Source organism: Leptonotus elevatus, chromosome 2, assembly GCF_054856555.1.
Source record: "Leptonotus elevatus isolate MCC_2025b chromosome 2, RoL_Lele_1.0, whole genome shotgun sequence".
Classification (NCBI taxonomy): domain Eukaryota; kingdom Metazoa; phylum Chordata; class Actinopteri; order Syngnathiformes; family Syngnathidae; genus Leptonotus; species Leptonotus elevatus.
The window spans coordinates 18,569,186-18,593,959 of NC_141240.1; the positions used below are offsets into that span (position 1 = coordinate 18,569,186).

A 24,774-nucleotide genomic window follows, 5' to 3' on the forward strand; every position below is an offset into this window, starting at 1 on the left:
CCAGTTGTTTTAATGGATTTTGACTGATTTTGCAAGGCCCACTGAATATTGTGTTCTATTGCTATAAAAACATGGAACCTACCAAAAGAAAGATTAGCGTCTCTTCTTTCATCATGAAAAAAAGTATATTTGTATCTGTTTGTGTTTTGCAGCAATTGTCAGTAGAATATAGATCGGTTTCATCATTATTCACAAATCTGTTTAAAACACTGGGGAAAATAGCATTTTTGCAAACTAGCCCTGGTTGATCTAGTATATGCTGCTGCCACCTGCTGGCCTTTTTTGTAATAACTACCATTGCTTTAAGCGACTTCTTCAGGTCTAAGGATGCATTAAAGCCTTCTCTAAGCTCTAGCATAAAATAACATGAACAACTTATAAATACGTTTTTGAGACCATGATAATATTTAAAATAGAATGTTTTTATATGTTTTTGGGAGCAAATTAGTTAATTGGTATTTTACTTGCGCATGACTGTGACCTATCGACCTTCAAGTGCTAAATTCTATGCACCCACGTCCCACAATGTGTTTCACTTAATTTAAAATGTAAACCGTGTAGATTAGAGCTACACATAGTAGAGCTACACATAGGGCTATGTTTTCGTAGACAGATGCACGTGCTAACTCGTTATGTCCACATTGATTGTTACAGATCATAAAAATCAAGGGTCATATTGCTGAAACAGTTTGAAAAACAGGCAAAAAGGGTTAGTAAGTAGATCATTGTGATGTATGTTTGACAACCCGCCAATTGTTCTGTTGGTAGTCTCCAGTAAAGTAAAACTCATGCATGCGCAGTGGCCGCTAGCAATGAACTCATTTGCTCCCAAAAACGTATAAAAACATTCTATTTTAAATATTGCCATGGTGGCAAAAACGTATTTATACGTTTTCTAAAATGTTTTTTTTTAATGTTAGAGCATAAAGAAGGCTTTGATGCAGCCACTAACCTAAATAGGTCGCTTAAAGCAATTGTAGTCTTTACAAAAAACAGCCAGCAGGTGGCAGCAGAGTATAAGAGATCAACCAGGGCCATGTTGGAAAAAAAATTCCCCAGTGTTTTCAACATATTTGTAAATAATGATAAAACTTAGCGATATTTTATTGCTAATTGCTGCAAAACAGAAACAGATACAAATATACTTTTTTTTCCTGATGAAAGAAGAGACGTTTCTTTTGGTAGGTTCCTTGTTTTTATAGCAATAGAGCACAATATTCTGTGGGCTTTACAAAAGCAATCAAAATCCAGTAGCACAGCCGGGAGCGAAGGGAGTTGCTTCAGTGAAAATGGTTGGGAGTGAATGAGTTTAACCCTGATTGCCACTAGCAATTTGCATCAGCAGCGAAGAACAAGGTTAGCGACACAAAGCGAAGCTTCATTACCAGATTATAATGTACAATAATGCACAGACTATGTGCTAACAAAAACTTTGATCATCATAGAATAACAAACACCTTGCCGCTATTCACTATATGTTGTAAATACTTAATTATCGGAATACACCGGCTTATATTAAAGTGTTGGTATTGGTGAGTGATATTTTAAAACATTTACATGTCGGTGCTTGAAAACATGTATGTGAAGGCTATGTGTGTGTTCATGTGCATGTGTGTATTGTTCATTGTTGGAAAGTCAGCGATAAGCAAATATTGTATTAATTGTATGATTAATTTGTCAATTATGTATGTATGTATACTGCAATAACCGTCACATGCTCATTGCTCAGTCTCACGATATGCGTCTGGTGTCGCCTGCCTCACTTGTGACCCTGAACAGGATAAGCCTTTTCCTCACATCCCAAAATATGCTACAGGCACATTAAATGTGTTTTCAAAATTGCAATACTTTCTATCTGCTAACCTCACTGATGCCTGCCTGGCTGTGTGGGTGGACCAGACAAAAGCCAATGATGACTCAATGTTGGAGACATCTTGCGTCAATTTTGGTCAAGTGGCCTTGTCCCAAAATGGAATCATCCGTTGAGATTGACCATATTGACAGTGTAACAAGGAAAATCACTTCTACCCCTCCACAAGGAGGCTTAGAATTCTGTCACCCAATATTTTTACATCCGTCTCAGGGCAGCAAATGGAGTGAATGTCGTAACCTACAAGTGCAAATGTAATATGTATTGTGTTAATTATGAGAACTTTTTTCACCCTGCTGCTGGGTGACTTCTATTCAGAGCATTCTTTTCCCTCTCTCTCTGCAGAATTCAATCCGACATAACCTGTCCTTGAACAAATGTTTTCTGAAAGTGCCTCGCTCCAAAGATGATCCCGGCAAAGTAAGTCAATCTCCAACATGGCTGCCGTTACTTTTTACGTGTTTAGTCACCCTCGTGCCACATTTGTGCCCTCGTTAGGGGGTGCGCCATGCTGCTGGGATTTTGGGACCATTGAAAAATGAATTAAGAAGGAAGAAGCTTTTAATAATTCAGAGTGAATCCTTGAGCTTGAGTGGAGGTCTGGAAGACACAAAGCGAGCGGCTCCCCCTTGATTAGCCCGGCTTGGACCTGACCGGCACCTTAATTCACACCTCGGATCGAAGTGGTCGATAGCGCAACACGGTGGGAGAGAACTTGAATGTAACATGGGCTGTTTGAAGCCATTGAGGGAGGCGAGAAGCTAAATCATGCATGTGCTTACGTTAATTGGCTGTGTACTGTTCAGTGATGTGGGACTGAGAGACAGGGGGGAGGAGAAAGATGGGGGAGTGGAAGAAAAAAGGGAGGGAGATGTGTGTGCGTCTAGATGTATTTGTGTGCGTCTGCTGCCTGGATCAACCTCCTGAAATTCCACGTCTGCTGCTCTGGACCTCTTTGGGAGTCAAGGAGAGAAAATGAAAGGGAGATTCCGGGAGGAAATCAAGGAGCAAATTGATTTACTCCTCGCTCTCATTGTTTATTTGCGAGTATGTTGCCGGGCTTGAGTGTTGTTTATGAAGGATGGAAAAGCTGAGGTACTTGGTTGCGGATATGGAAGAACATGGCGCACACACTTTCCCCAGCATATACACCCCAAAAACAATACAATTTAGGAACACATATGTGTATAATTTTTTCATTGAAAGAGTTAATTACACAAACCTGTTAAAAAAAAATCCCCAAAAAGCTCTTCACTCTTGCATGTAAATTGAATTAAAACATCACATGATTATATGTTGCTAAAAATGTATGCAAAAGTGGTGATTGGAAGGAAGGAAATAAAGAAAGAAACGGGAAGAATGAAAGGAAGACAGAAAGAATACCAGATTGGCACCTTAAAAAGGGAAGTCCATCCATCAACCAACGAAAAATTCTTGCAATATGCTTTATGCAGTCCCACTATTCTAAACGCGGTATGAAATATGATTCTAAACTGTAAAAGCCACCCATTTTTATCCATCTCAGGGGGCGGCCATTTTGTCCCTTGCTGTTGACTGAAAATGACATCACAGTTGCTCAGTGCTCAGGTCACGGCTGAGCTTATGAACGTCTTATGACTAAACCCAGAAAACAGGTGAGCTGTGATTGGTTGTTACCTGAGCAACTGTGATGTCATTTTCAGTTGACAGCAAGTGTCAAAATTCCCCCCCGAGATAGCTAAAAACACATACAGCGTATTGTAAATAAATAATTTTGTGTTGACTTTTCCTTTAATCTCATGCCATCCCTGTAGAATTGAGATCAAGCCACTAATTGAGCCCCTGAATACGAATTTGACATAAAATGGCTCTGAATGGCCATTAATCGTAACTTTCCTCTCCTGGCGTCCTCCCGCAGGGTTCCTACTGGGCCATAGACGCCAACCCTAAAGATGACGCTGCACCCAGCAGGCCGAAGAAGAGGCCGCGCTCTGGAGAAAGGGTACGTTGTGTTTTCACTTGCATATGACGGAATGCAAGCGCTGGGATTGTTTTTGTACAAAATACAACATCGGACGATAATCACCAATCACTCCACAAATGCAAAATTTGTATTACAAGTAACTGTACTGTTCATTGCCCTTGGCAGACTTGCTACAATGATACACTTGACGGTTAAGGTCACTGTGACCTCACATGCAACCCATTTCTCATGAAGGTGTTATCTAAGAAACCTGAGGAGTTGAATTCCATTACATTTGGAAGCAGCTTTCCCCTCAAAGTAATTTTGTTCCTGGATGCTTCATTTTTTTTTTTCAGCCTATGTTAAACAAGCAAGAGGTTGCATTTTTGGAATGAAGGAATACCTTTATTAATCCGAGAGAAGGGATATTTTACGGACAGTTTTTGATGTCTGAATGCACTTTAATATAATTTGTTTGAGTGACATTGACATCCCCACCTACACAAGTCAGCCACACGAAGCCAATGGAAAAACTTTGATTGACACGTTCCAAGGGCCTTTCATTGAACATTATGTTAATGTGTGAGGTTGTAGTTTACACTGGTGTCATTTTAGGTAGAAAACCAAGAAAATCACAATATTAGAAACAGCTCTTAGTGCATTTGAATACCGATGCAACAACCCAAATAATAAACATATACAGTACAAGTAACATTTTAAATGACTACCTCTCTGTCTGTTGGAACCCCTTTAGATTGTGTATGTAGTCAGAAGGCTGTTCATGACTATATTGCACGCCCTCTAGCAAGTGTGGCATCTCATATGCACACCTTACTTGAGCAACATGCTATTATTCTTTCAGATCAAGCAGGGTTGACCCAGATGTAAGTGTGCGCTAATTGCAGGCTGGTAGACTTGTTTCCGTGACGCCACAGAAAACAGCAGGTACAAGCATCTGAGTAGATGCAAGGGGGAATGAAAATGTTTTTGGGGGGGGGGGAAGTGATTGACAGCAGCCGCGGCTATAAATATATGTAACCCTGCATCAACCCAGCAGACTGCGGCTGGTTGAGTCGGGAACTTGTGAATGTTAATACAAAGCAAGCCGAGCGAGCTCTCCATTCCAGACGTCACCTCGTTCTCTGGGTATGCGCTGATTATGGTATCGTGTAAAGAAGATTAGATGCGCTCCTCAGTGCACCAAAAGGCTCGATTTGATGTAGTGCAGTCAACTACATGTAAAATTGGTATTCCTTTTCGACCACCTTCACAGAACTGTGATTGATGAGCTGAATATGAAGGGTCACAATCAGTCAATTCCCTCTCTGAAAAAGTCCATTGATGTACCTTTTGGGCTGTAAGGGCTTCTTGTCATGTTGTTACTAATTATTATATATTTGTCTTTTTTTTTTGAGAGAGAGTAAAAATTATTATATATTTGTGATGTAGTCTTCCATGGATTTCGAGCTAAATTCTGCCTTACCGTGTACAGTTGTGCTTGTAAGTTTACATACATTATGGTATAACTTGTGAGAGAAATGAGTGGTGAGAAAAATGGCCATAAAATCCAAAATACTGGGGAAATAGTTTTGATATTTTCAGAGGTTGAAGTGGACATGAGTAGACTAGTGACGATTCATAGCATTTTTGTGTCATTAGGTGACGTTAAGCTTGTATTAATAGATTTTTTCCCCCGTCTTTACTGTATCAAGTTCTTTGGTGCGGAAACTGTTGAAAAAATCCCCGGTTTTTTTCAGTTAACAAATGCTACCTTCATTTTGATGTACCACTTCTGTTGCAGATCAGAAAGGGCTGCAATCATGTCGCCATCGTAATGAGTGACCTGTGCAAGCACTCGCACCGGCTTTGTCCAAACTAATTTTTTGCTGCTGCTTTTAAAATCCAATAATGCCACTTTTTTCCTACACTTTTGTGCAGGCTACATTGCTGCTGCAGTTCACTTCCTCCCATATTCCAAGATAATGAGACATTTTGGGTGGGCATTACATTGGCCTATATGTGTACAACATCCGAGTGACTGCATTCATTGGCCCTGGGGTTGGTTGAAGTGGATGAGTGGTTGCGGGTTAGAAGACACTGTGGATGATGGAGCCTTTTCAACACGGGCCGACGCTAGACATAAATGGTTGCACTGCTGGTAAAGCACATGACACAAAGCCTCACACACTCTTCTCTGTTGAAGGCGTCTGCGGTTTTGAGCGATCCAGAAATTAAACTTTAATCGGCCTGAAGAAAGTAACTGCGAGTCTTCATTGTATAATTGTCTTCAGTGATATGGCGCCACTTGAAATGTGTCTCAAGTGAATTTTCCGTTCCGTTGCCTTTTGAGTGCGCCCACAGTGCCGAGTTCAAATTATACTACTCTTGTCCACATGCTGCCTTAAACAATTGCATAGTTAGACCATTGGTTCTCAAAGGGACCCACATTTTCTTTTTGTAGCTAAGACGTGACCCACTTTAGTAGAAATTAAGAACAATTAAAGAAAAAGTACTGTTCAAGAATAACCTGTGAAAACGGATGTGCATCATATTTAGGTCTATGTCTAATCTGTACGTATTCTGCTCGCGAGATGGGAACAGAAGGGAAATACATACTTAATATGTTGCTTCACCATTAAGCGTATTATTAATGTTTGAAATGGCAGCTACTTTATATTTTATTATTATAATTATTTTTTTTCACTTGTTTAAAATAAACCTAAAGTATAAGCCAATTTGAGCTTTTCAAATTCTGGAACTATAATATATATATATATTTTTTACTTATTTGTGTGCTGTATTTGTTTTAAAAGGCAGCAGCTTTTAAAAAAAGGATTTCCAATTATTTATTGTTGTTAAAAATAAACATTTTCAAACAATGCTGATGTGATTTAAAAAAAAAATCTATAAGAATAATCATAAAACCGCATTTGTTTAGACTATAATCGTACACCCAAATCTGAAACCGTTGCACCCCTAATATTTTAACTACGTATGCTTAGCTCCATGTTCAAAGAGCACCACAAAGCTTATTAAGAAACTGTTGACAACTGCAAATACAAAATATATTCTTAACATCGATGTCTGTAATAATGAAATATCATATGTCTGAGACTTTATCCAATGAGCGACATTTAAGTGTCACAACAACAATATTATACATAAACACCCACAGTCATTAATCATATAGTACAACTAATAATGTACAATATGCTACAATTGAAGATCTGCATTAAGGAGGGATTAACAGAAATTTAAATCTAAAGTAAACAAGAAAACAAGTTTAACATTGCATGTTCATATATGGCAATTAATAAATAACGTCTAATTATGCTACAGCAATATTTTTACAGTAAGTGTAAAAAGGAAAGTACATTATTAATGATAATGATGAATTTATACACTGTGTATGAAACATTGGTTAGCTGAATAGATGTGCAAGGGTGATGTGAAGGGAGGATATTTGGGGGCGCACTGCCCCATTAAACCCACTTTACTTAGGACAGGCTGGTTGTAGCCCTTGAATTGGGATGCAAGGACAGAATGACATCACAACCAATTAGGGGTGCTGTAAGCACAACTGAGATTTTGTCCAATGATGTTAGAGGCGGATGGACAGGAAGGCGGGACAAGTCACAGTGCAACGGAAGAAGGCAGGAAATTAATTGCAGACTGGATGCTTTTTGTAAAATGTCAAAATTGGATAAGACCTGGTAAAAGAGGACGTGTAGTCACCTTGAAACAACTGGGCTAGGGTACCTTCAGCGTTGAAAAAACATCATCTCATGGCAGGCTAACGTTCATTACCTCACAGTGGTTTTAGTTCTGTATTATCAATGTCTGCCTGCCTAACACACACACAAGCACACGCACACAAACACTGTCATTTCATTAAAGAAAACCACCCGACTCTTTAATCATAGCAAGTCTTGTGCATTCTTTTCATCGTTTGTCTTTGTCTGTGTTGCTGAATCTTGATCATTATCTCTCGCTGTCTGTCTGCCTGTGTGTCTGTTTGTCTGTGTGTGTGTGTGTGTGTGTGTGTTTTGCCTGCTCGCTTCTCCAGCGGGAGGCATTCAGGCTTCAGGCGGGATTGCAGTGACAAAATACGCAATCAGACTTTTTGAAGGTAAAAGACAGAGGAGGCAGGAGAAATGATGGGAAGGGGCGAAAGGGGAGCATCCAGAGAGAAATTAGACGATGAGACGGAGAGGAAAAAGTCACACTGCAAGGGGAACTAGATAACAAGGAGATGAGGGAGCGAAGGGAGAGTATTCCAGTCTTATGTTCTAGTTAATTACCACACAAGGCCTCAGGCTGCCGTTAGACATATTTTCTTCACCGGGGAATTTTTTTTCTTTTAAATTACAAACATTAATTAATTCCGAGGCTTGTCATCTCGTTTTATATGGATGGGCCCTTCGACCCCTTTTCTTACGCCTCGCTTACACCGCTGGCAGACACACCGCAGGCTGTCACATGGGCTGAGGGGAGGCAGGAGGGCTTTAAGTGCAAAGCGTTATCATCAGGAAAGGGGGGGGAATAAAGGTCTGCTAAATATGTCTGGCTGTTTCTTTGCTTTAAGTCATCAGGATGCAGGGCTAAACAGCGGCTGTATGCACGCATTGTCTAAATGTGTAGACAGGCAGCCTACCTGCATCTCTCAGCTTAATCACGCTCTTTATTTGCCTTTCTCTGGGCCTGTCTGCCACCACTCAATTATCTCTCTTCCCTTCTTCCACTCCCCTCCGCATCCCGTCGCCGTCTGCTTTGTAACTGCCTCCACCAGGGAGACAGCATCCTGTTTCTTTGGGAGTTTATCATAAATTAAAGATTGCATTGTTACCAACCAATCCTCTTACTGTAAGCAGTTTGGGAAGGCAGCACAGAAAGCAGCCTTGAACCCTAAAAGGAGTCAGGCTCGAAAAAATATAATCCACCTTTTTCTTTTTTTCTGAGTGGCAAATTTTCCCCTCATTGATCTTTGGCTAGTTCCTTGTAGCCTCAAATTCCGTTAACCCCTCCGAGGAGACAAAGCAATGAACTCTCCCAAATACATTCGCCACGCTTGAATAATGCATGAGGATGCCTTGATGCATCTAAGTGCGTGCGATGTGTCCACTTTGTGGGTCGCTTAAGTGTCCGGCAATTTAAATGAAGCGCGCCTCAAATAGTTCACACTGGTTGAAGCCGCGGGCACTCTGGTGATTCAGGAGGCTCCCGACGTAATCATAAATTTGCAACATTCGGACATTTCTCATAAGCAATGTCACATTTCATTTCCTCCCTCATTTTTACTCTCACCCTCCTCTGCATATTTCTAATTAACAGTGATCATATTTGACCTATTCTTTTATGTATGAGTCAACGGAAGAAACACTCACCGGACTCATGCAAAGATCACGACCTCATAGGAAACATGTGCAGGCGTGCTATCAAGTTCTAACACCCAAAAGTTGGACCAAAATTGGGTGAAAAATATCCCCTGAAGTTCTATTTTCTGTGTTAGAACCAACATTGTACCTCAATAGTGTCCAAACTACGACCCACCCACTGTCTTTTGGTGGCCTACGGCTTTCATTAAAAATAATATTTGACACGGCTCACAATGCTATTAAAAAAAAAGGGGGGGGGGGTTAACTTATTCACTGCCATTGACAGCTACAGACGTAAAAAAATCATTTAAACTATTTTTATTAGTTTAACATTTGTTTTCCATTTTTGTTAACAAGAGTATGAAAACCTAGATTTTTTTTTGTACAGATATAAAATTTGTGATTAATTGTGAGTTAACTAGTGAAGTCATGCGATTAATTACGATTACAAATTGTAATCACCTGATGCCCCTAATTTTTAATAACCTTTTCTTTAAGAAATATATATATTTTTAATTTTTAATAATGTTTTTTTTTTTTAAGAAACAATTATTAAAAATTAGGGCCGTTGGGAGATTACAATTTTTAAACGTAATTAATCACATGACTTCACTAGTTAACTCACGATTAATCACAAATTTTATATCTGTTCTAACACAAAAAAATTCTAGGTTTTTATACTTTTGTTAACGAAAGTGGGAAAACAATTTAAACTAGAAATAGTTCAAATTAATTTTTGACGTCTATAGCCGTCAATGGCAGTGAATGAGTTAAAAATGTGTCTGTCAAAAAATTTGCTTGGGGGATGTGCTTGATGGTGACTACCTGTCACATGAGGTGCAGAATTTGGACCCAAAAGCAGACAGGACAGGGGAGTCTTTAATTTCCCCCCCACCAAAACCTATTCTTATTTATTTACTTTAAAATGTTTTAAAGTTTTCTGTTAACGTGTTTAAACGTTAGTCATTTTTGTAAGCTACTTTTGTTTTCTCTGATTTGCTTCTGAATGTCATTAACTGTTGTGCCTGTTGATGCTTGTAGGTGTTGTGTTTTTGCCTGTGTATGAAATGTGCCATAGAAATAAAGCTGCCCTGCCTTTATATACAAAACTATCAAGTAACGACAAAGAGCAGGGCTGGATGCAGGTCGTCTCGAAGAAAACACTTGACCAAGAAACCTTGATGAAGAAAACTTGACTAAGAAACCTCGGGTGGGTTGCAGAACACTTGGAAGCCCGACCTAGCCACGGGTGTGTGAATGTGTGTGTGAATGACTGAATGTTAGGCATTGTAAAGCACCTTGGACACCATATGGTGTAGTAAAAGCACTATATAAAGCAGTCCATTTACAGCTACATGGAGGAACCTCGACCTCCTGACAAACGTGCCACTGAGCAACTCCAGCTAGGGCAATGTACAGTTCTTTATGACAGAATAAAGGCATATATGACAAAATAAGGGTGACAAATACAAGACCATAGCAACTGCATAGTAACTGACAACATCACAATGACCCAATTATGGATACAACCCAAAACCCAATCACAACACTCCTATTATTAAAGATTTTCTAGATATGCAAGGACACATCTACAGCTAAAATATGAATGGAATCTCTGTGGAAAATAGTTTTAATTTCTCACAGATAATTACAGTGATATGATTCACAATTTTTATGTGATGGTAAATATTAATCAAAATTGTTGCAGTACATGGCTGTGGAGGGCCTCATGAGTTTGCCCTGGGCCCCCAAATGACTAAATACACACCTGGTCTGGTCTGCATAACACACGAGCTACAAAACCTCATTCCAGCTAGAATCAAAGGATTAACTCTGCCTGTTATGAGCTTTTCCCTTTGGCTTTTTGTGGCGCTTATTCAAAATGAATGCCGGTGGTCTGAGAAGACAAACTTGATTAGAGGAGAGGAATACCCACTTGAAGTTAGCATAAAATAAGCAGACTCACGTTTGAGTTTCTGAGTCATGATAGTAAGATGGTCGATCACCAGTAGTCGCACAGGATTTGAGTAATATTGATTATGTGTGTTGTTGTTATTGGTTTTATTGTGTCGGGCGAAACTTCCTGCTTTTGCCTCATTGCCCATTTGGTTGAGAGGACTGCAACTCAAAGTTTGTGTCAACTAAGATGTTTTGTGACTGGTGTCATGCATTTGAATCGAATGCACTGTTTAAGTGTTTTATGTGTGTGTTGTTTTTAAATGCTTTATGTTAGTTAAATTTAGGTTCCTCGTTCACACTGTATATTGTCTTTTTCCCCCCAACTATTGTTTTTTATGTTTTTTTATAGAAACCCCAAATTGACTGTAATGCCCTCTGATGTGGGAAATGAACCACAGTCGCCAATGCACTTTTTAGCTGTTTGTTCAACACCGATTGAATAGAAAATAAAGTAAGGGCACTCACACTGAAGCTGCTGTCAGCACAGATTTCCCACTTGGCAATGTCACATGCCCCGCCTCTTAAATGAACATCATTGTATGCAGATACTACATTACGTCATCATACAGTATAGGGGTACAGTCTTAGTATTAATAGTACAGTGTTTTTTGCTTGCAATTTGTTTGTTTTTTGTGTGTGTTCAGACATATTTGCAATGTGTTTAAAAATGGTGTTTTATAAATTGTATATAAGTTGATTGTTTTTTAAATATGGTGACCAAAGAGGAGGGAGTTCCAGTAGTTAAGATGGGATGTGACAAGGCTGTGGACGAGGATAGAGGCGGTCAGGGTGGTGAAGGCGGGGCGGAGTCGGTTGATGCCTCGCAGGCGGAAGTAAGCTTCCTGGGTTATGTTATTGATCTGCGAATGGATGATAGTGAGCTGTTAAGGACGACAGTCATTAGCTCTCTGGTATCAAACTTGATGAAGGTTAGAGCATAACTTATGAAGGAAACTGCTACAGAGACTTGTAATTAAACATCCGTCGTGCAGTAGGAATAGGATACTACATTTAGCTAATTTTGAATAGGCTTGACCTCTCTCCTTGCAAAGTACTGAACGTTGTGCATTTCCTTTAAATGAGTAGGGCTGCAATACACAACAGTTCTAATGATCGTTATGAAAAAGCAATTCTTCCTTCTGTCATTGCAGGCGTCAACCCCTTACAGCTTGGAGTCGGAGTCGCTGCGAATGGACTGTATCATGTCCGGTGGGGGATCGCCCACTCTGGCTATCAATGCGGTGACAAACAAGGTAGGTGTGTTTTTCAAATTTGGAAAAACAAGTGAACCATTTTAAAAATCTAAATGGTCATACTGGAGAAAAGTATCAGGGAGCTGCCGAAGTCTTACTGCTTTGATCACGAGCAGCAAGAACCCGTCTGTTGCACAGATTTTCACTTTCACCCGCCACGTAATGCAATGAAGCACGCAGTGTCGGAGAAGCTGACCTGGGTGAGGTCATGTTGTGTGTGCGTGTACGCGTGTGTCAGGGTCAGAGGACACTCAAGATTACGCACACCCATAGAAACACGCATGCAGTGACGGTGTGTGGTAAATGACACCTGACCTCGATCAAAGAGAGAATTTGTACCGTAGCAGCAGCAGCTTTCACAGCACGTCGTGTGTTTGGACCTGTTGTGAGGGTCTTGACATTTTCCATCTTCATCCACACGAGTCTTGACTCATACTTTCCAGACTTTTTCACTTAGGAAACACACCATTTCTCAACTATTAGGGTTAAAAGCCGAGTTGTGTTTAGACCCGAAGTTATAATGCAAAATGATTTTCCTGATCAAAAGACACATTGGGAAAGGTCGAAAGGCAGGCTTGTAAACAGCAGTGGTGCTGATAATGCATATGTGAAAGGTTTTCTTGTCTTTATTTGTGCCCTGTAATTGACTGGCAACCAATCCAGGTAAGTTGTCTGCCTTTTGCTCAAAGTCAGCTGGGATAGGCTCCAACTTGCCACGACCCGCTATGGGATAAGAAAATGGACCAAGTGGAAGGGAATTTAATACATGCCAAGATGGATCGACAGACGTGCAGCGAGTGCTTACTTGCTGGTGTCTGAAAGCGGTGCACTTCTTTTTTTTTCCTTTTTTGTTTCTTGAGAGCTCATTATTGTTCATTCAGTAATTTTAATTTTTTATGTCATCATCATTGCTCTCTTTTTTATTTTTATTTTTTGATTTTGTATGTGCGTGAGTATGTGCATGTGCGTGTACTCATTAGTTCACCTAAAACCTATTAAAAATCCCATACCGTTCACCCAAACCGAATACTTCAGAATCCAGCTAGAGTCGTGAGGTTGTCAGGAGACCCGAGGAAGGATCAAAGAAAAGAAAGAAAAGTGAAATCCAGCACCGACCAGACGTTACCTACTACCCACCCAAGCGGTGCACTTCTTAATTAACGTACTGCACCAGCTGATGACTACTTTGGAAAACTGAATCTTGTCCCTACAATTCTTTCACACCTCCAATTATCATTATTCGATTGACTTGAGTTAAATGGTTACACATCATGAAATTGAATGCCCTTACTGAATAAACGTTCTCCGAGTCAGTGATGAAACCCGACCATGATAAGCACAGGTGAGAACCAGACAAAGATGTAAGCATGAAGAGATTATTGCTTCTCTTGAGCAGTTCAATATGTCACACAGCTGCCAATTCACAATGATCTTCAAGGGCAGCATGTCGTAGACGCTGACGCACTTTGCCGTGACAAGGATCCAGTGATTGGAAGGATGATGCCCACATCACTGGTCCCCTCCCTCATCCTGACAGACAGGTGGCCACGAACGTGTCACACGTTCGTCAAGTTGCATTTGCATCTTAGACAATCTCTTACCACAGTTGCAGCAAATAAATATCAGTCGGTGACTCATCCGCAGTAGCCCTTAGCGCAGTTTTGGGTGTAACCCGACTCGCGCCATAAGTCAGCTGTTTTGGCTCCAGCCCATCCCATGACCTTGAAAATCATCAGCAAAATAGACAGTGAACGGATTGATGGCGTTCTGTTTCTATGCTGTTCTATGCAAACCTGAAACGCCCTCATAAATCACTTGACTGTACATTCTTGCTGTGACAAGTCCCATACTTCAAAATACTTGACTGAGTGGCGCACTGCAACAGACTTTGATGTACTTGTTGTCTCACTCAGAGGCTTTGTCTTTCATTTGTCTGAACAATTAAATGTAGCTCGAAGGCACCGCTGACGCTGTTACACAACTCTGACAACGCAACAAAACAAGATTTGGGATTCAACGCAATCCTGAGCCGTTGGTTTTTAAAAGCTTTCTAATCGGTCCCCACCAGATAAATCAGAAACTGTAGAGTTGACTGTGGTTAAACATGTTAGAATACATTAGACGAATAGAATAGAATAGAATGGAAAAGATATTCTGTACAGCAAGACAAGTCACGGTAGGGCAGCTTTGTTGCATGCATTTCATACATAAGTTAAAGTGTAAGTGTATAGCTTTAAATGATTAAAAGTACATTTAAAAATACATTTTACAAAGTACAGGCATAAGAGATAGCTTACTAAAATTACTCAAAGAATGTTAACTGCACGAAAAGTTTTAATTGATTTAAAATGGTTTAAACAACCTCAATCATAAGCATGATGGGAGAAATAAAGCCGTTTTTAACCAGGACTTAAAAACATTCATTCATTCCATTTGTGTGCAGCATAACAGCTAAATGCTGCTTCACTATGTTTGTGTTCAACTCTGGGCTACAGTAATTGAACTGAGTCTTCAGACCTCAGAGCCCTTCTGGGTTTATATCCCATTAACTCTTTCTTCAGTGTAGTCAGGACTTAAACCATACAGTGATTTACAGACCAGTGGCCGAACTTTATAAAGACTTTAGAATTGCAGAATAAGGATCATCATTATCAGCTTTTTCATGTCAGGAATTGCCACTTCAAGTCACTTGAATGATATACGGTATTGGACAGTTTTGACACTGGAGGTCATCGATTGCCTATGTAAATCCCTACATTGTAAAATAAGATCAAGACACCTGTTTGTGTGTGCGTGCGTGTGCAGGTAGCACTGTACAGCCCAGAAGCGGATGACTGTGAGAGTCCCGGCAGCCTGAGCAACAGTCTGTCTGAGAAGAGCATGACATCCATCAACCTGAACAACATGAACTCTACCGTGAGCAGTGGCAGCAGCATGCACAGTTACACGCCGGTAGGACTTTATTCTTTGTTTGAGGATTGCTGCAAAAGAGCATTTCCCTGTATTTGCTGTTCATTCACTTCAAGCATGCAAAGTTGGATGCATGGAAAGAGTCAATGCAGGCATCATTTGTGTTGGCCACCCCTTCAAACATACGTCTACACTTTTAAGTTGGAAAACATTTTCATCCTCAAGTTGATGCAGCGCTCAAGAAGAATATCTGTTAAGTTGCCTTTGCTTTGTAACAGTCACTCACCTTTTTACCATCTTTATCCGCTCACCTCTCACCTGCATGAGCACAGGTCAGTGCAATCGCATCTATCGCATTAACCTCTCATTCCACAAGGCCATATTTCGGATTCCACTACCCCTCCGCCCTATTACCGTCCAACGCCATCTTTTCACACCTCATCTGTGGTCTGGCCGGACGGGCCCGGGGTTAGTTGGGCCTCATTACCTGTCGTAGGTGATCCCCTTCTGGCTGACTGTGATTACTGATGGCAGAAAGCGTGCAGGCAACGATGTGCTTAAAGGAAAGTCCGCTATTATTGGCTGGAGGTGGAATGCGAGCAGGATGCGTCATGATAAGTGGGTTTCAAATTAAAAAGGGAGAAAAGCAAAGTGCTTTTGTAGAAGGGTTGATGTTGAGGAAGATGACAGCTTGGATGAGGGGAGTAAGTCAGCAGAAAGACAGTCTGTATTCAATTCAAGAACAAATGGCCTTTTTTTCAGTAACCACTGAAATACAGCTCTTCACAGGAGATAGGACCGGGTCTGTCAGTTAGTGAAAATTTGTGAATATTTGAAACCCACCAAAAAGAGGTGGTAACATAAGACGGCAACAAAGCACTTACAACAGAGACTGGTTTTCCATTTAAATTGGAATATTTACTGTGGTCTGTAATGACACAAAGAAGAAGAATCAGCAAGTATGAACACTAGGGGTGTTAGGAAAAATCGATTTAGCAATATATCGCGATATTACAGCGCGCAATTCTCAACTCGATTCGATATGCCGCCGAATTGATTTTTAAACATCATTTTTTTATGGGAATATTCAACAAAACGTTTTATTTAGGGTTAGGATTCACACATTAAGCATGGAAGAATGTTATATTAATGGAACATTGAGCCTTAATATTTTACTTCAGTGCTGTTCAAACAAAAAACAGACTGCAACCTGTTTGTTAAATGCAGTGGTTCAGTTATAAGCCTGAATTTTCAGATAAATAAATAAATGTTCATACAAATCTTACAGTGTACATGTACAAGTTTACTTACTGATTTGTATTTTCTAAAGTTGAGTAAAAAAATAATAATCGCAATAATCAATTTATAGATTCGCATCAGGATTAACCGGTATCGAATCGAATCATGACCTATGAATCGTGATACGAATGGAATCGCCAGGTACTAGGCAATTCACACCCCTAATGAACACCATGCATCTACTCTAGCATGTACACAATCATGACCCCATGTTACATAAATCAACTCTATTCAGTTGTTCAGTTATTCAAATCAAACAAACCACTTTCACATGAGGCTCATCAGTAATAATAATGAGCATATTAGCCTGCCGTAAATAACACAAAAGGCAAACTACCTTGTTCAATAGATCAATCATCTGAAATCTATTCATTTTTAATGATTATGTTATACATATTTATATAACATTTTTTCCTGTACCTCCCACAGGTCAGTAGTCACTCTGAGCCTTCGTCCCAGTCCTTGAGTCTTCAGCAGCCTACCCAGCCCACGCGACCTCCTCCTCTTCCTCCTCCTCCTCTTCCTCCACAACCCCAGTACGCTCTGCCCGTGCCGGAGTCACGGGACAAGCACGTCTGCTTCTCGGACTTCGAGGACCTCAACGCGTCTTTACGAAGCCTGTACAAGTGCGTCTTTGAGCAGTCGTTCACTCAGCAAGGTGGGTGTCAGCGATCGTCTCGCCGGCCGTCTACATTTTATCTGCTCGTGTTAGCCCGTCGGACGTCTGCACTTCAACTCGTTCGCAGAAGAAGAAGGCGAAGAAGGGGGCAAAAAACGCTGCATGTCAGGCTTCCAGCACATAATTAACTGTCAAGCTTAAGCTCTTGAAATTGATGTGCAACTTTAATATTGCTTTCACAGCACGGGAAGCGCTGCTGCATTAACCTCCCAGCACACACTACCCCTGCCTCTATTGTATTTTAATAAACAAACAATCTGCTGTTCCGCATATCTGCATTTTACGGCCCGCTCAGTCAAACGAGCAAAGGCAATTAAGAGCAGAGAATTCATCGGAAGGCGAGAAAACGACAAACACATCTGCAGCTTTGATAGAAGCTAATTAGATAGCTTCTAAAGTTTGTGAAGCATCTCGCTAATTGCTTCCTGAAGCTATCAGGTCAGCCGGCCTCCTCCCACTTGGGCCTTCCCTGCATCCCAACACCCTCTGATCAACCTCCCCTTTCGCTCTCTACTTTTCTCCAGAGGCATGCATCCTCTTGTTCCGAGGAGAGTAATGCGCTCCGCTGGGCTCATAAAGACGTTTCTTTCCATTTCTGGCCTGAAATGCACATACAGGAAAGATGCGATAAAATTCATGCACATCTAAGGAGTTCAAATATATGGTCCAGCTTGAAATTTCAAATATGGATCCAAGCCAAAGGTGGACAAAATGGCTCGAAGAAAGCAGTGACTATGTTAGACTAGAAATCCAATGCCTCATCGAAGACATTAATTGCATATCTCAAATCCACTGTTAAATTAAAAAAAGTTTTTGGTGAACTAATGAATACACACACACTCACACGCACGCACACATGCACGTACACATACTCACCCACATACAAAATAATTAAAAAAAATAATAATAATAAAAAATATTTTTTTTAAAAAAGAGAGCAATGATGATGACATGTCAAATCGGTAAAATTACAGAATGAACAATACTGAGCTCTAGGGACAAAAAAAAGAAGAAAATACACAACAAAGGGTTTGGTAGTAAAAAATAAAAAATTGGATGAAAGGACATTAAAGCAACGAGCGAGTTGGCAGAGAGTAAAGTGGATAAAAGAGTGAATAAAAGAAAAACACTTTTATAGGCAGGTAAAACGAAGCGACTCTCTGTTGGCAGCGGTGAACGTTCCCACTTGAAGGACTCGTCACACTCCTCATGAACTGACGGTCGCAAAAGGAGCCGCCATCCTCTTGTTTCACTTCAGTGATCTTTGACGAGGTCTGAGCCGCGCAGTTCAGACAACTGTCGTCAGCTCCGCGATGGGCGAGGACACCAGTCGACAACAGGTCGGCAAGGTGATGCTCATGTGTCAAGTGAGCCACGTCGACAAAGATTTGATCATATTGAGGGCAGAATCGCACAAAACATCATGAAATGGTTGTTGGCGGATAAGCATTGATTGAAATATACTGTAAATTCCACTTTTGGTTTTATCGGAGCCCATTACTGTTCACAAGGTATGTCACAATCTGAAAAGGTCAGCTTCTGACCCTTTATACTATACATGCATATTTTCTTATAATCAAAAACGTAAATTAATTCATTTAGCATATAGGATTTAAGTTAGGTAAACTTTTGATTTTTTGGGGGTATATTTTCTACATTGTTTCTCTTGAATCTAAATCCGAATTTCAGTTTAGATCACTGATATCAATCTTAGACAAGTTTGATCATTAGTTTCCCAGATGAGCCTACATCAAGGTAGGGTAAGTACTTCATGCAAGGCTGCGCACAGTAAAGAGGAGGCGGAGTGATGATTTGAGCTGGAATAATGCCAAGTGAGATGGTAGACACCTTTAGGAGGCTAGAAGGTACCACAATGATCCAATTCCGGACCATGTCTTATCATGGTATAAAAAGGAGAACCATTTCATTTAGGGAAATGAACAAAAACATACCTTATAACTTGGAAAAGATCATATACTTATAAGTAGGGATGTTCGATAACACTTTTTCTCAGATTTGTGCTCAACTCTTGTGCAGTCATCAATAGTACCAATACCAAGTACCGATACCACTAACACTTTTGACAAATACCCCCCAAAATGCATTGACAGATGATAAAAACATTTTTTTTAAAGACCTACATGTGCCAATATAGCATTTTCCCTTAAAAAAGTGTGAAATGAATGGCAATTTTTAGTTTCTAGTTTGTGATCGTAAAATGACCACAAGAGGTATCGGCTGCCGCCTCGTTTACAAGTATTTGCACTCGCCCATCCCTACTTACAAGAGACCTTAAAAACTTGATGAGAGCCTCCTTTGAAGACATGACAAGTAAAATTGAACGCTCTGGACTACACAGTATAAGCAGTAGCAGATTAAATATGAAGACATTTTTACAGGGTTAGTTTAGCTTGACTTGGTTTACCGAGCTTACCTAGCTTGCATTTGTGCGCTTATTTGTGCAATATTCACAGAGATATTAAAGGAAAGAAAGTCAGTCTAACAAATCATCTTTAATGGCCCAAAGGAGAGCACGTACCTTCGACCAATTTGGATCCAAACCAAATTGCAAAATGTATCTTCTGTGCTGAGAGTACTGGAGACCCTCGTTCTCATCCATTGTTTTCTGCCTGCGACTGATGCATACAATGCATTGTTGTTATCTGCGTTTCTCATAGTACCAATTTGAAGAATAGGTCGAGCCGGTATTGCGCCGTGGAAACACATCTGCAGTTCATTCAACATGTTTTGACAGTTCTTTCCAGTCCTGATTTAATTTCCCTCAAAAGAACCAATATCAGTAGAAACTCTATTTAGGTGTCATTTTATGATTCATCATGATTCGAACACAGTATTTTCAGGTGTTTGTTGGCGATGTCATTGTCACCCTGAATATGTTGTTTGCTGTTCCTGACAGCTTTGATGGGTATGCCCGGCGACTCGAACCATTCGACTTTGACAGCCTGCTCTTATCAACACTCACCCGGAGCAGGGAATGGCGGCGGCGGCACGGGGAGGGGCAGCCACCATCATCAACACAACCATCACCACGCCCACCACCCTCAGCATCATCTGGCCACCCATGGCCAGCACCCGTCCCTCTCCCACCAGAGTCACAGCGGACAGAGCTGCGCCACGACAGGTGAGGCGGACAAGGTCTAGCTGTCTGTCCGTCTGCTTTATTGTTACATTTGATTGTCGCCAGCTGGAAAATAGACAAGTAAACAAACATGATAATATTAGCTTAGTGCAGTTGCTGTGCTCAGTTGTGGATGCTGCAGTATTATGCATTTTTCTTCACCACTGCCTTTTGATTCTGCCACCTTGAATCAAATACAGCTCCTCTCTATGGGTATATATTTAATGCTCATGAGAAAAACGGTACCACAAAAGTATACATTTATAAGGAATACAAACACGTCTATTTGGAGAGGCTGACATGCATGTCAACTGTCGTCCAACCTGGCTGGGTAAAATGCAACTCATCACTTTTTTCCCCCCACTATTGTTTAGGAATTCAGTTTCACATCTTTCACAGCGAAAATAAAAATAAACTGGAACCGCTCTGTGGAGTTTGTTTGTCTCCATATCTTTTTACTGATTCTTGTAAAAGCAACACTGTCTGCCAGTGCACATTATTGACTGTGTTTCATATTTAATAAATATGGATGCCACTCAGTGTCAAGCAGTAATTCTACCCTTATTCCAATGCCACTGTGTGGTTCATGTTATCTCTTAAGTGTGTCTTTCTGCACTTTCTGTTCATTGCTTTTAGATTGCTCTCCTCTCTTTGTCACATCTCACAGAGGTTCATATAACTGGGATGCGTACGAGTGAGGCTTTCACCAACATGTTTCCTCCTCATATCATTCCTGCTTTTCTGCATCACCTCATTCTGTGCACGTGTGTCTGCATGTGGGTGTGTTATCAATAAAGCTCTTTGACGGGCACATTGGCAACTATTCGCACATTATATATAAATCTCAGTTGGCGGTTTTCTCCTCTAAGCTGAGGATGAATGTGAGCTATCCGCCCGTCTTTGCGATGGAGGCCTGAGCATCTATTGTTTTGTTTGTGGTTGTGGGAAGCAGCTTCACCTTTTTATTTTGCACAAAGGCACAGAGCTGTGACTGGAATATTTCTGTGTGGAGCTGCGCCTCCTTGTGGTTTACTCTGGAACTGATGTCAGAACATGACTGAAAACATAAGGATAAACATATAAACAATGTGCGGTTTCCACAAAGTGGGGAAAATGGGAGAAAACAGCAAGCAAAAAAAAAAAAATGTAAATTTAAAAAATATTGAAAACAATGGGGTGTGAGGGATAATCAACGATTATTGGAATCCGCAGGTGCTTAACCGCAAATATTTTGAACATACCCACATGTATTTATCTTGGCCTTTCTTCCAGGCATGACTTCAGATTGGTACCCAAATCTGGACTGGCTGAAGGAAAGCTGCCGCATCGCAACCAGGTACAATTGGGCGGATGTAGACCTCTCTCCATTTCAAGGTAAACACACTCACACTAACAGGATTACAGAAAAGGAATATTCAGTATGGTAATAGCATACCAGCAAAACTACTGCAATCTCTTTGATTCTCCAATGTGCTTTTACTTCAAATTTCATCATCACAATTGTTCATATTGTTTTCCTTAGACACTTTACATGTTGTTGGTCCAAAAAAAGTACATCAGGTTAAATTGGATACAATGGGGATGGGGATTGGGCCGGCCTGTGAATGGCAAAAATCATTGTATAATTGACGGCAATTGAAATACATTGGGGAGAAAAATAAATACATAAAAAAATTAATTTAAAAAAAGAGCCCTAGAGTGTACCCCATCTACTGCCCGAAGCCTGCATATATATATATATATATATATATATATATATATATATATATATATATATATATATATATATATGTGTGTGTGTGGGGTTATTTTAATCCGGGAATATGGAAATCCACAGGTGCCGAACCGCAAGTACTATTACAAACAAAACAAAAAACAATGAAACTGATAAGATGTCACTTTACTTAATAACTTCTGCGAAAATAAAATGAATTATGGCTCAGTCAGTGAAAAGAAAAACGATTCACTTTATAGGAAGTGATAGAGGGAGTAGAGAGGTGTCTGCTAAGCAATACTGACACCTAATGGCCACTGTATGTACAGTACAGTATGAGAATTGTTGGACTACTGTACATGCTTAGCTGTAAGCCATTTGTTTTATTATTGTAAGATGAGTTTGAAATGATATTATCATATTTTGGGATCTTAGTTGGGAGTATATTTAGATTTAGAGCATAATAGGGATTTAGATCTTAAACTACTTATATAGGAAATTGTTAAAAAAAAAAAACATTGGGGAGGGAAGTACACTATTTGTGATTTAAAAAATATCATTTTTATATGCTATGTTACAGCCTCATTACAAAATGGAATAAATATTTTCTTTGCCCCTCAGAGCTCTACGCACAAAACCCCATAATTACAAGGTGCGAAAAGAAAAAAAAAAGTTTTTTTTTTGCAAATGTATTGCAAATCATTTTAAAATAAATCACATGTACATAATTATTAATTAAATGTGGATTACAAATAATTTAAATTGTAATTATTAATAGAATGTGGAAAAAGTCATGTGATGTGAGTACTTGATTTGCTTTTTGGTGACATATGATGAATAGTTTCCCTGACATTTTAGGTTCAACTCCAAATACTACTACTTTGGATGGGTTCAACTAACTAATGAGAGTTTTTTTTTTTTACTTACTGCATTTAGAATTGGTTCACTTCTTATGAATCTCGTTAGTTATTATGATTTTACTATGATAATGTCTCCATGTAGTCTGGCCCTTGAGGCACAATATTATAACAATGTAATGGTGCTGGCCTAATAAAGGTTATTAGACTGTGTCTGAGAGGTTGCTACCCCCTGTCCACACACACACACACACACGCCCCCCCCCCCCCCACACACACACAGACATCAATTCCACCTCTCTTTCGCTCTCTCAGTTGTGCGATGTAAATAATCTAATTAAGGCCGTCTCAGTAACAGCCTCTTATCCTGGTCAGTGCACAAAGCCGGCAACATCCACGCACGACTGGGTGATGACAGCTGGTCCCATAACACCCGGCCGGCCTCCTTCCATCATCTCTCTTTCCTGCTGCACTTGACCCCACTCACACTACCGTCACGCCATCCGGCAAGCCTGTATATAAACCTTGTAGAGCAGGAAGCACCGATGGGACCAAGCATGAGCACTTTACAATAAGCGTGTGCGTAGTGGACAAATAAGACCTCAGTGAGGGCTCGTCTGTGTTGGGAATATGAGCCGCTCCATCAATTTAAATGAGAAATCTGAGTGATCAACATGATTGGGGTTTAGTAATGAGGTTATACTTTAATCCACTTTATTTCCACATGCCATTCATTCTTAAAGACGTAATCAAATCAACAGCCATTTTTGTTGACCTTGTGGCTGCTCAATTGAGTTTAAGTTCACGGTTATGTTCTCAAGTCAAGTTTATTTATATGGCCCTTAATCACACAAGAGTCTCAAAGGGCTTCACATGCCCTCAGTTGACAAATAGCAACGACATCCCCTAATCGAACCACAAGAGGGCATGGAAAACAAAACCAAAAAAACATCGGGAAAATGAGAAACCTTGAGAAGGGACCGCAAATGTGGTAATCCCCCTTCCAGGATGATTATGTTCCAATGGGCAGCAATTTACATAGTTTGCGATACTAAACATTATATACTAGAATACAGGGATGTGATTTGACCAAAGTGAAATTATCTGAAAATTTAGCCGGGGGTCTGGGGGCCGCGGGCACTCAGCTAGGTCCAGAGCTCATGGGTTTTCCGTGTTTTTAAGTACTTTCAATGCACTCAGATGACAAAGAAATAGACAAAACAACAGCATAAATTTTCAATGTATATTGAACTATCCCATATAAAATTGCAGTTTTAGTCAACTCAAAATCAGTCACATTCAAAAACATTGGACTGCCTTTGCTTTTAAAAACTATCACTGAGAATATCATCATATATATTTACCATGCAATAAATCATTTATCAACCATTCTTAATTTAATACATAATGCATAACAAAAACATAAAATACCTCATGCAGCAAGCTCTGGTAAAAACACAATCATGCATTCGTCGAATGCATGATTGACTAAGATCATCTCTGTAACTGCATACATCAAGACAGTCAACATATTGAAACCTGAAAAGTGCAAACATGCAGCATTCATTTGAGTTTGTGTCAATGATTAACCATGTTAAATATTTATGGCCATTTTTATTATGTTATAATATTTTCGAAAATTTGATTTCGATTAATTTGAAAAGTTTACCACCGACCTCAAAATTCACGACTCTGTCAGCAACTGGTACAGGTTGTTGGGGTGGATCACGTCTCTCTATTACCGCTTCCGATTGTGATGTCAATAAGGGATGGAGGC

General features: G+C 40.1%; 1 protein-coding gene across 1 annotated transcript in view; it reads left to right on the top strand.

The window, feature by feature from the left end:
• Positions 1 to 24,774, top strand: part of LOC147178675 (forkhead box protein J3-like) — a 74,103-nt gene that overhangs the window by 39,940 nt on the left and 9,389 nt on the right. The window contains exons 3-9 of the mRNA XM_086067282.1: positions 2,216 to 2,290; positions 3,768 to 3,851; positions 12,298 to 12,399; positions 15,205 to 15,351; positions 17,038 to 17,266; positions 20,205 to 20,429; positions 21,699 to 21,800. Of these exons, the coding sequence (XP_085923408.1) occupies positions 2,216 to 2,290; positions 3,768 to 3,851; positions 12,298 to 12,399; positions 15,205 to 15,351; positions 17,038 to 17,266; positions 20,205 to 20,429; positions 21,699 to 21,800 (964 nt within the window). The remainder of the gene's footprint in view (positions 1 to 2,215; positions 2,291 to 3,767; positions 3,852 to 12,297; positions 12,400 to 15,204; positions 15,352 to 17,037; positions 17,267 to 20,204; positions 20,430 to 21,698; positions 21,801 to 24,774) is intronic.